Here is a 12,753-nt window from a genome sequence, read left to right as displayed (position 1 = left end):
TAATGTCACAATTGTAGAGGGGGGAGGTGGTGTGTGGACAGAGATATTGGATAGAATAAAATTAGATACACAAAGCATTAAATAGCTTGGCATGTCTCAGTTAATGAGTTACCTGGGCCAGAAGAGTGAATTTATATTGCTCTGAGAAGCAGAGGTGGAGAATGAAAGTTGTGACCACAATGTTCAGTGCAATCATACCTATAATATCTTTATAAATAGCTATAATAGCCTTAATGTACTTTAGATTCTGAAGTAGCAGATTTTAAAGGATCCAGTGGATTCAGACTGTTTTGTTGTTAATTTGAGAACCAATTTCATATCCAATACCAAATGATAGACTAATCTTTTGATTGCCTGGCATTCCTTTATTAGCTTCCACTAATTTCACATACGAAGTAGGTACAAAAGGTAAATTCAACAAATAGGATCCAATTGCAGAACGTTGGCTCATCCTGTTGTGTTGTTTGATGCAGGTATGTGCGTGTCCTTGGGAATACAGTCCATGCAATCCAGATCAAAACTAAACTCTGTCAACTGGTGGAAGTAATGATGGAGAGACGAGATGATCTCTCCTTCTGTCAAGAGATGAAATTTAGGTGAGAATTTCAGCGCAAATTTTCTTGTAATGTGGATGTAAAAAGATGACCAAGAATGATAACATCCAGAGGCATAGGCTACAAGTAAGGATATTGGATTTGAGTTGTCATGATAATTGTTGAGATTCCTCCTTCAGTTTTTTATTCGTATGTGGGACATGGGCGCCACTGGCTGTCCAACATTTATTGCCCATCTGAGTCAACCACATCAACATATGAAATTGAGGGAGATTGATGCTGTGAATCCATGTTGCAGTATAATATTGAATTGACTTTTCTTCCAGGAACAAGATGGTAGAGTACCTGACTGACTGGGTTATGGGAACATCAAACCAGGCTGCGGTAGATGATGTGAAATGTTTAACGAGGTAAAGCAGTTTCATTTTTGATTAAATATTCCCAAGCCATGATTTCTGAATGCTTAAGTGATCATCCTCTATTCCTGATGTGATCCTGTGTATTTATTGAGAGTATATAATAGAAAAAGGTAAAATCCTTCTAACTTTTATAGCCTATTCACTTCACCATCAATCTCACCAACTTAAACTCTGAAGGAAATGATTTGCCTAAGTACAGATCAGAATGGCAGAACAGACTTGTGACAACTGAATGGCCTTCTCCTATTTCTGTTCTCCAAGTTCCAAAAGTAATCAAGCAATACTCTGCTCATCTGTCCATTCCCAAATGCTTCATCTCCACCCCCTCAACCAAATTACTATCCTTTTCCAGACCACACCAGTCTGGACTCATTGTGGCACAGGAGTAAATGTGTCTCCTAATTGTCCATTGCAACCTTCAATTGTGTTATACAGCAGTTATGTGTTTAGATTTTTAAACATTTGTTTGTGAGATGTGAGCATCAATGGCTAGGCCAGCATTAATTGTCTATCCCTGGCTGCCCTTTAAAAGGTGATGGTGAGCTGCCTTCTTGAACCGCTGCAGTCTGAGGTGCAGTTGCATTTTAAGCAATTCAATATAACATTAACTGCCTTGTTTGGTCCACAGATACATATTGAGGGTTTAAAAAAAAACTAATCTCTCACCTCACTCGAGGCTTAATAGTTTTAAACTACTACCTTCTACTATTTAACTCAAATGTGTGTTTTTAAAAAAAAATGTTATAACCCAATACCAAATTGTTTCATTTGTCTGTCATCAGATGGTCACGAAATATTGCAATAGGTTCAGTGATTAGATATTTTAAGGAGCAAAATTTCAAAGAACTAAATTCATTTTTTAATTACGATTTTTTTAAATTTTTCTGTGCCCTTCTTTCTGTCTCCTATTTTCACTGTTTCTCACACCTTCTGTCTTGCTTCGATCCCTGCCTCCAAATGATAGTTTCAACTGAGTCTCTTTCCCTGCTCTACGAGTTCTAAATGCCAGAGTTAACCATGGTTAAATTCTTCACATCCCCCCTTAATGTATTCTTTTGTAGATAAGATTTTCAAAATTGTGTAGGTTAAGTGTGGGCTGATTTTCACTGCATACAACAAGAAACACAATTGTAGATCACTTTATGAAGAAGAGCTTTATCATTATGTTGCACATAGTATATTGTGGAAATCTTATCTCGAGTATGGAGATACTGGTTTTATCATCAAAGTTTATAATCTTAAACTTGCTTTAAGATTTATTGATGCAAACACTTTGCAAGGAAAAGATATCTACTCACCATTTCAATTATAAACTTGACTTGCATTGGCATTAAAAAATTGCATTGATAATACAAAAAGAACAAAAAGCTGTCTGAAGTTTAGAAGAATGAATTTGCGTCTGTGTTTTTTTATGGTGTCTTCCACAGAGACCTTGACCAGGCAAGCATGGAGGCAGTGGTATCTTTGCTTGCTGGGCTACCTTTGCAGCCAGAAGAGGGGGATGGTGTTGAACTAATGGAGGCTAAGTCACAACTCTTCCTGAAGTAAGTCCAGTTCAACAAATTTAAATTACATTGATTTGAACTTTGTCCAAAAATTCCACAGCTGCCACATAAGTTATAAAAAAAAACAGTTTGAGAATGTTGATGTTCAGGGAATCTCTCTCTCTCTCTCAGATATTTTACCCTCTTCATGAATTTGCTAAATGACTGCAGTGAAGTGGAGGAGGAAACAGCACAAACAGGTGGACGTAAACGAGGGATGTCACGCCGTCTTGCGTCACTCAGGCACTGCACAGTGCTTGCCATGTCCAACCTCCTCAATGCAAATGTAGATAGTGGCCTTATGCACTCCATCGGTGAGCAGAGTAATTGTTGAAAATAATTCACCATTCTTCAAGGGCGCCTGATCAGAACATAGTTGCTTTGAAATTCAGGTTTGAATGGAAATACTTGAATCAAGTATAAATCAAGCTACTTCAGATTTAGTCCTGTGACACACGGCACAGTGGTTAGCAATGCTGCCTCATAGCTGCAGGGATCCAGGTTTGATTCCCAGAATGGGTCACTGTCTGTGCGGAGTCTGCATGTTCTGTCCATATCTGCATGGGTTTTGTCCCAGTGCTCTGATTTCCTTCAGTCTGAAAGACGTGCTGGTTAGGTGCATTGGCCATGCTAAATTCTCCCTCAGTGTACCCTAACAGGCATTGGAGTGTGGCGACTAAGGGATTTTCGCAGTAACTTCATTGCAGTGTAATGTAAGCTTACTTGTGACACTAATAAATAAACTTAAACATGTAGCAATCCTCACGTAAAGATCAAATGCCATTCCTCCATGAGATGCTGCTTCAAACTAAGGTTTGCATCAGTCAACCATTAGCCTTTTTGAAATGGCTGTTCTTCATTGCTGAGTCTGCATCTGATGGGCTGTCATAGCATTAAGTACCTCAGATACTGCCCTTGATCAACAGGCATGCAGGCACATCTGAACAAAGAGCACTAGGCAGTGATTGGGTTACTTTATATCCTTTCTGGAGATCAGGTACCTCACCACCAATTGGATCAAAACTCGAGCAGTACTGATTTGCAAGACTTGGATTTCCACATTGAGCAACCTGATGTTTTTAACTAAATAGGCTATTGGAGTCCATTCTTCCTTACTTGGTTTTTGTTCTTCCCCACTTATCTTCGTTTTTCAAATGTAAAACATGTCAGGTCAAATCTTCTGACAGCAAAATTGCAAAAGGTATCAGTACAGTTTGCAGAATTGAAAGTTGTTGTTTGTATTTTGCTTTAGTTTTTGATGCAGTAACTTATTCAAGTTCTCAGCATTTCAGATACAAGCTCATATCTTAGCAAACCAGCTGTGTTATCATTACTGAATTCAAAGGGTAGAAATTAAACCCTCTTCAAATATAAAGATTCAAATTACTATCATTGAAAGAGTGCAGATTCAACAAACAAGGCTCTAGTTTGTGTTGGACTGCCCTGCTTGCATCAGAATGAACGCTGTCTGTGTGGGGTGGCACGGTCGCACAGTGACTAGCACTGCTGCCTCACAGCGCCAGGGATCTGGGTTTGATTCCCGGCATGGGTCCCTGTCTGTGTGGAATTTGAACGTTTGCCCTGTGTCTGTGGGTTTCCTCTGGGTGCTCCAGTTTCCTCCACCCTCTAAAAATGTGCAGGTTAGGTGAATTGGCCATGCTGAATTCTCCCCCTGTGTACCCAAATGGGGGTCGGAATGTGACGACTAGGGGAGTTTCACATTAATTTCATTGCAATGTGAATGTAAGCATACTTGTGACAAATAAATAACCTTTTCCTCTGCACGCTGTCTCAATCAAAAATTAATCTGAAAATTTGAGGTAAACAATCTCAAAATATGATTCCAAAGTTAACAAATTTAGTGTTTACAAATGTTGATGTCTTTTCCAAGATGTGTTCAGGTAGCATTGTTTATATTGGGTTTATGCTGGATTTCAGCATTGTTGAGGTTTTATGAATCATGCTAATTTTTATTGAAGATTTGTTTTTAGAAAATCCATTGTCAATGAATGCTCTTTAGCAAGAGCAATGTCTTTCCCACCCAACCATAACAAAACCTTGATTGGATTTGTTTTATTTGTTTCATTTTACTGTGTTTAGGCTTGGGGTACCATAAAGATCTTCAAACAAGAGCTACATTCATGGAAGTGCTAACTAAAATTCTTCAACAGGGAACAGAGTTTGACACACTTGCAGAAACTGTACTGGCCGACCGGTTTGAAAGACTTGTGGAGTTGGTCACCATGATGGGAGATCAGGGAGAGTTGCCCATTGCAATGGCTCTAGCTAATGTGGTGCCTTGTTCTCAGTGGGTAAGTGGACTTATTCTGGCAATGTCACTTGCGTTAAGTAGATGCACATAATGTTTGAAATACTTTGTTACTTGAAGGACTTTTTAGTGTTCATATTCCAAAGAGTGTGCAAGGTGAAACTACCTTAGAAGCATGATTCTCATGCTAATTTAATCATGTCTGGGAATGGTGAGTGGTAGAGTAAACTGTGAAGTGACAAATGCAAGATAATTCTCATTTCTACGCCACTCAACTCTTTCTCCTTCTCCTCCCCCTCCCCGCATAATGTTTCCACTTTAAGTCCACTACATAATCACTGTGATACATGTGAAACTGATCTAATTTTTGAAAAAAAATTTAAATGTATGTGGTTAGACTCTGTGTAGCATGTTCACTAATTAACTAGCTCAGTCCATGGATGAGAAGACCAAGAAAGGATTCATGTCCTGACCACTTGATCTTGTCACTTGCTTATTAAATGTCTTGTGTTTTAAGTAAAATTCATGGTGAAACTAAAACACTGAGACCCTGTTCTACTTGTGTATTTCATGCCTATCATCACTTCATCAGAATTGCACAACTATTTGATTGAATTAATTCCTACCAAAAGGGGTACTGAAACCTTAGGAACTGCAATGATTTGTTGTAATTGAAAGATTTGTATTCATATTCTTCACTCACTTAATCCTGCAGTTGGGTTTTTTTGACACAATGCTATTAATTAATTTGAATATATTTACTTCACCAACGATTTTTAATGATTATTACAGTATTGGTATGAGCATTATCATAAGCCTGGCATAGTGAGAACCATACGATTCAATTGGCTCAATTTTGGAACAACTTGTTTAATATCTTCATAAAAATGGCAGTGCACTGGAAAATTTGCAGAAAATAGAAAGGTTCATGAAGGTGTTAGACTGAACTGGGTAAGCAAAATGATGATTTGATTATGATGAGGAATTGGTCAGATTGGCAGATGAAATTCAACATTAAGGAATGTGAGGACAAAATAATCCAGCAAGAGATTTTTACTGTTTAGGAAAATAAAGTGAGGAAGAACTTGGCGATATTTTGGTGTAGACTTGATGGGCTGAATGGCCTCCTTCTGCACTGCAGAATTCTATGGTTTATTAATGAGTTAATTCCCAATCTCAGTGAGTAAAGCTCATCAGGTGCTTGGATGACTTACAAAGTCAACATTGAGCCAAGACATTTTCTAAGTAATTGGTGCAACAGTAATAAGAATGCATATACAGGTCTGGATAGCTGCAGTAGAAAAGGACATCACAGCTAATGTGAAGATGCAGAAGAGAGCACCAGAATATCTTGAGAAGATGGAGAGATGGAATTATAAAGAGTGATTATGAAAGTTGGGCATTTTGTTGAAAGACACAAGGCTGAGAGCTGATTTGATTGCTGATTTTTAGACTCCTTAAGCAACTAGATAACCAAGGCAAGCTGGTCCACCTTACCCAGAACAACAAAATTGGCAGACACTGCCTGTTTATTGAAGGGGACAAACTCAAAGCTAAAGAATTATTTCAGTGTGAGTGCTAACAGCCTCCCTAAGGAAACAGTGTTGATTCATTCAAACTAAAATTAGATGTGTTTATTTCAGAAATATTTTGGGATACTGTAGCAGTAATTTAATGTTTGTATGACGTTGGTAAGTGTAGCTGGCTTGAGAGGAATAGATACCTGGGGGGAAGAGGGTGTGGCCTACTGGCACCTGATTTCTAAAGTTCACCGTTGGCAGGTTTTCCTTGCATCCTGTCTGGGTCTGTGGTAGATAAATTGATAAGACACTGATTGCCAAGATTTGTAGAAAATTCTGTTACCATATTAGGTAACGACCAGGATGGTAGATGCTGAACACACTAACTTTGAAGCATTCACAACTGGTAAAATGATGTCAGTGCAATGTGTGACTTTGTCTGTAGGTGGCAACAAATCTTAAATTCTTTGGCTTTGATGCTTAACTATTCCATTGTATAGCTGATAATTTCTAGAATTGCACCATGTTGAGAAAGTTGTTCTGGTAGCATGTTATTATCCAATAAATGCTACCAAGTGGTGAAGGGAGATGGAGATTGAGAAAACAGTTAAAATTGTCCAGTTGGATAAACTGATGCAGATGAAGGTCAATTACTTTGTGGTCCTTCGTTTTAGTCCATGGCTGCTTTTTGTTATATATTTCCGGTCAACTTAGTTGCATGTAGGTTACAAGAATAGTTCACAGCATTATTAGGTAATGTGTTAGTCTAAAAACCAGAATTCTATGTCTGCGTGGGTTTAGTCCGGGTGCTCCAGTTTCCTACTACCGTCCAAGGTGTGTGGGTTAGGTTGATTGGCCATGATAAATTGCCCCTTAGTGTCAGGGGGATTAGGAGGGTAAATATGTGGGGTAATGGGGATGGGACCTGGGTGGAATTGTTGTCAGCGCAGGCTCAGTGGCCAAATGGCCGCCTCCTGCACTGTGATTTCTATGATTCTATGAATTCTAATTTCATTCAAGGAGGTCTTACCTCGGTAGGTATGACCTTCAGTTAATTCACATGAAAAATTTCCACACGGGCCCAAGGAAACATGGGTTCTTGTTTAAAAGCAAAGTGGTCACCCTATTATAGAAAGGATATTATTAAACTAGAAAGAGTGCAGAAAAGATTTACTCGGATGCGACCAGGACTTGATGGATTGAGTTGCAAGGAGAAGCTGGATAGACTGGGACTTTTTTCTCTGGAGCATAGGAGGCTGAGGGGTGACTTTATAGAGTTCTGTAAAATAATGAGGGGCATAGACAAGGTAAATAGTCAATATCTTTTCCCAAAGGTAGGGGAATCTAACAGGAGAGGGCATAGGTTTATGATGAGAGGGGAGAGATACAAATGTGTCCAGAGGGGCAAGTTTTTGAGGATGGTGAGAGACTGGAACAAGCTGCCAGAGGTGGTAGCAGAGGTGGGGTATAATTTTATTTTTTAAAAAGCATTTAGGTGTCTCTTTTGAATACCAAACAAATAAACTCAAATTAACTTGGGGACAAAGTGACAGGGGCACACGGTACGATAGGTGTAGAGGGGCATGGGCCAAATGTGGGCAATTGGGATTAGTTTGGGAGTTTTAAAAAAGAGGGCAGCATGTACAAGTTGGACCGAAGGGCCTGCTTCCATGCTGTAAATCTCTAAAACTTATTGCGGATGCTGGAATCTGATACCAAAAGAGAAAATGCTGGAAAATCTCAGCAGGCCTGACAGCATCTGTAAGGAGAGAAAAGAGCTGATGTTTTGAATCCAGATGACCCTTTGTCAAAGCTAAGTTGGGTCTATGGGTTCTTGTTCATTTTTTTTCCTCCATGTTTATTATTGGCCCATTCCCTGGTGTGTTGAGTTACTTCCTTCCCGTTTCATCTCTCTCCTCTGCTGCCTTTCAGTATGATCTTGTTCCCTGCATACGCATTTTTTATTGTACTGGACATTTTTAAAGTAGAAGCTCTTTCTAGCTTGTAAGGTACATATGTATTACTTGTTATCATCTAAATGTAATTTTAAAAGATGACGAATTGCAATTCTCCATTCAATATATTCTACTTGCAGGTCAGTCGGATATGACACTAAACCCAGGTCAAATTTACAGCTCACAGTAATGTCTTGTCCCAAATGGGATGCATTTAAATGGTCTAGATAGAATTATGGTGTTACAAAATGGCATACCATGGAGTGACAAGATGCTGTTTTGGCAAAGTGATTTCTTCTCTGTTTTTCTTCACCACCTCTTCCCCCATCATCCTCACCCACATCATTATTGCCCCCAAATCAGGGCAAGTTCTTAAATTACCTAGATCATTAAAGGAAAGGCAGGAGTAAAGGTCGCACACTTCTCCGCAAAGAAATAAATGTCAGATCTTACAATTATGTGGGGATTTTATGGAGAGTGATGGGATATTGACTTTTCTCTGATCTTGTCCTTCCTCCCAACTGGAATTGGACTGCACACCGTCTATTAAACCGTTCCCACAGTTGAGTTTTACAAATTGCAATTTCTTGAAAAGTACTGCATGGATATAGCTCAAAAAAATGCAATTCTTCATTTTTACCACAGACTTCCATTGGGCCAGTCACAAATCTCAACCAACAGGTAGGAAAGCTTAAAATGTGCACATGAGCAAAATGCACTCTTGATCCAATTGCAGTAATTCTCCAGCTGCTTTGAGCAGAGAACGGTTTTTAAGTAGTCCTTTAGTCATTTCTTTCGTGGTGGTGATTTGCTTTTGGCAGCTTAACGTAGCTAAGGTTTGGGTAGCAGTTCTAAAAAGGTAGCATGACTTGGTCGGAGCTAAGCACTAGACCTGTATCTTGACTCTTACACATTCTTGCCAGTAGAAACTAGCAGAAAGTTTGGTTGGGGGGTTGGTGAAAATAAAATCTTAACTGGGATTTCATTGGGGTCTGATTGAACTTTTTGAGAAAGGAATGGCCTCTATTGCGAGACAACAAGCATTGTGTAATGAGAGTGCATAGGTTTGTAAATAAGCCGCACAACTGGTGGAGAGAGATTAAGTTTAGGCACTTGGGCCTGGACTCATGATTTTATCCATCGACTGATTTCAAAGAGGCCTGTTAATCTTGGTAGATTCTCTTTCCTAATGTAAATGCTCATTACCGAGTTTCTTCAATCATTGCTTCAGTTAATGCCCAAAAGGAGTTAGGATTTCAACTTGTAGAAGTTCATTTCAAGTTCATTCACAATAGTTTAAGAATCCTTACTAGGTCTTGCATGTCTACATATGCGAGTCCAGTCCCACACAAAGTCGTTGACCCTTAACTGCGCCTTGAAGTGGCAAACCATGTCACTCGGGGTGCTTTATTAGGGATTATCAATAAATGCTAGTAATGTCCACAAGTGTATAAAACCTTATATAAATATAGAAAATATAAATATATAAAATTCCTCACCTTGGAGGTAGGGCAAGCTGAATTGACGGTTCCACAGATCTGTCAATGGCCAAGTACTCTATCTAAATGAGCAGTGCCATCTGACCTGTTGCTGGATGCAAAAAACATCCCTGGGATATAAGTCAAAAGTTCACCACCTGCTCAAACTATCCTTGGAAGAGAGAAATTGCCACTTTTGCTACCATGTTCAAATCAGAACACTAGTACTGTTCTGTGATTTAGCCTGCTCTTTTATGGGGCTACGGGAATAAGGCCTGGGTGGGATTGTGGTTGGTGCAGATTCAATGGGCCAGATGGCCCCCTCGTGCATTCTAAAGATTCTATGATTCCATGATTTATTGAGCACAGTAACTTGACCTAATTATTGATAGCCTAAGTTTGAGACTTCTCCCATAACAGTTAATCACTATTTCTCTCTTTGTGCTTGAAATTTTTTGTATTTGATATGTCATAGATTTTGTGGGAAAGTGACTCAAGTGACCATCCTTTCTGTGTAGAACTGAAACAAAACTTTGGTAATGCGGAGGTGGGGGTTGACAATATCAGACAGGAAATGCTTTTTAAAGAGTCCTGTGCGAACCTAATTCTTTGCTGCTTCTCACTGGCATCATGCATTAACCCTGCGCTGTTCTTCCTATTAGTTTATTCACCACCTTCAGTTATTTGTTGCAGCCCTGTAATTAATTTGATATGTTTGTTTTTCTTCCTCTCTCCCCCCTTGCAGGATGAGCTTGCTCGTGTCCTGGTGACGTTATTTGATTCGCGTCATCTTCTCTATCAGTTGCTTTGGAACATGTTCTCTAAAGAGGTTGAGCTAGCAGATTCCATGCAAACCCTCTTTAGAGGCAACAGCCTTGCAAGTAAAATAATGACTTTCTGTTTTAAGGTAAATCTGTGCCATTTTTATGCATGTTAAGGACTTTTGAGATGAATAGTATGTGACGCTTTATTAATTTTCCTGATTGGTTAACTAAACATTTGCAAGTATTGATGTATATCCATTACAGTTGATTGTCATATTTGCTTTCCTGCAAAAAAAAAATTGAAGGTACAAAGTCTTTGCTGGTTTGTTGAGGAAGAAGTCTCAAACACCAGGTTAAAGTCCAACAGGTTTATTTGGTAGCAAAAGCCACTAGCTTTTGGGGCTCTGCCCCTTCGTTAGGTGAGTGGGGAGTTCTGATCACAAACAGGGCATATAAAGGCACATGCTCAGTTTACAGAATACTTATTAGAATCAAGTCTTAAAGGTGCAGACAATGACACTTGATTAGCTGTAAAGACTCACATTCTGATCAGTATTCTGTAAACTGAGCGTGTGCCTTTATATGTCCTGTTTGTAATCAGAACTCCCCACTCACCTGGCGAAGGGGCAGAGCCCTGAAAGCTAGTGGCATTTGCTACCAAATAAACCTGTTAGACTTTAACCTGGTGTTGTGAGACTTCTTACTGTGCTTAGCCCAGTCCAACGCCTGCATCTCCACATCTTGTTCAGAGGAACCAGGGATTTGCAAGCAAGCGTACAGAGGAGCTTCTCGAGTAACAAAACCTAAATCCTTATTGACCCCAGAATCTACCCAAGCAGATTGAATTGACCCCCAGATATGGTGTACCGTTTTGATCTTAGACCTTTAAGAGTTTGGAGTTACACAGGCCCTATATCAGCACTGTTACGACCACAGCAGGTGTCATTTGCTGAACAAGCCAGATCCCAGAGGGAAACGTGTCTTACTGATTATAGATCTTTTGTATCTTGGAAGTGCGCAGAAAAGCTACTGACCCCAAAAGCGTAGAACTCCAGTAATACCTTTAGGATTTTAAACATTAAAAAAAAATTAAGAGAGAAAAGTAAGATTACTTGAGGTTAAAGTTGCCCAATTGAAACAGTCTTACAGAAAACCCCTTACAAAACCCACATGGTCAAAGCATACAAGTGCACTACTTTCTTGGCAACAATTCCCTTATAAATTCTAACTATAAACTGAAACAAAGTATTGTTACTTTAATAAATGCATACGACATAATTTTTCAAACATGTCCATTCAAGTGTGGATACCAGACTGCTTTCTGAAAACAGACTTTTCTGGCTTGAAACTGGATGGCTGCTTCAAATTCACAATTTTCACACTACCTCCCCACACAGATCAGGTCTCCAGGCCTTTTTGCTCCACAGAACCACCACAACTCAATTAAATCTTCTTCTTTAAATATAATTTTTCCCTTTCATCTCAAATTCCAGTGTCTTTCAACACCTCTTTAAACTCAACTTCTCCAAAATATAAAAATCTTTCATGCTTACCTATTTTGTCTCTACTTTCAGATCAACAAAATTTAATATACCTTCTCCTGCTCACCTATAAAAGCTTTAAGTTATTAAATTCTAAACTCATCAAAAATCAGCAGCTGAAAAACCAAGTATTGACTTTCCTTATGCATCACTCAATCTCAGTCTATTTCATATTAATGTTGATACTGTTCCCTTTTATCCCATCTATCTGAAATGTATCATCCTGGTTTTTTTTCCTGCTTTAATGCTTGCCAGCCAACATTCTCTCATTCATTAACATGAGTTGATTGAAAAGTAGGTACTGGCAAATGCAGAGGTAGGGAATCCATCCATTACCTGGTCATTGACTGAGCAATATTGCTTAGTATTTCAAGATTTGCTCTTAAATGACTTCCACTTAATAAGCGCTGTGCTGTGTTTGTGAGTTGGGTGCTAAGCTCAATTGGCATTCTCCAGTGGACAATTACAATATTCAGAGTCAGAAAGCTCGCACTCTGAGGGAAATATAAGTTTATGTACTTTTAATTGGAGGTTTGGGGTTAATTAGGGCCATTATTATCTTAACATTTAGTTGGCATTAATGTAGGGGACAGTAACTTTAAATTGGAAGATCAATTTTGCAAGTATTTTTAAACCAGAGATCAGGCTACAGCCTTGACACAGTTCTCTTTTTTAAATCATATAGACTGTTTTAAGTTGGGGGCTCATT

General features: G+C 39.0%; 1 protein-coding gene across 16 annotated transcripts in view; it reads left to right on the top strand.

The window, feature by feature from the left end:
• The window catches only part of LOC145357267 (neurofibromin), a 324,662-nt gene that overhangs the window by 100,837 nt on the left and 211,072 nt on the right, over nucleotides 1–12,753 (top strand). For 10 of the 16 annotated variants that reach the window (XR_013889280.1, XM_080210459.1, XM_080210458.1 and 7 more), the window contains 7 exons: nucleotides 474–596; nucleotides 881–964; nucleotides 2,401–2,517; nucleotides 2,650–2,831; nucleotides 4,618–4,829; nucleotides 8,907–8,942; nucleotides 10,485–10,646. Coding sequence is in view for 15 of the 16 variants with exons in the window: in XM_080210459.1 (XP_080066585.1) it covers nucleotides 474–596; nucleotides 881–964; nucleotides 2,401–2,517; nucleotides 2,650–2,831; nucleotides 4,618–4,829; nucleotides 8,907–8,942; nucleotides 10,485–10,646 (916 nt within the window). In the remaining variant the exon portion in view is untranslated. The remainder of the gene's footprint in view (nucleotides 1–473; nucleotides 597–880; nucleotides 965–2,400; nucleotides 2,518–2,649; nucleotides 2,832–4,617; nucleotides 4,830–8,906; nucleotides 8,943–10,484; nucleotides 10,647–12,753) is intronic. The other 6 variants (XM_080210466.1, XM_080210464.1, XM_080210465.1 and 3 more) reach the window with 1 other exon arrangement.

This window comes from Carcharhinus amblyrhynchos, chromosome 23 (genome assembly GCF_965287045.1).
Source record: "Carcharhinus amblyrhynchos chromosome 23, sCarAmb.v2.hapA, whole genome shotgun sequence".
NCBI lineage: Eukaryota > Metazoa > Chordata > Chondrichthyes > Carcharhiniformes > Carcharhinidae > Carcharhinus > Carcharhinus amblyrhynchos.
The sequence above is the reverse complement of the archived record's forward strand: the minus strand, read 5'-3'. Positions and strand labels throughout refer to the sequence as shown.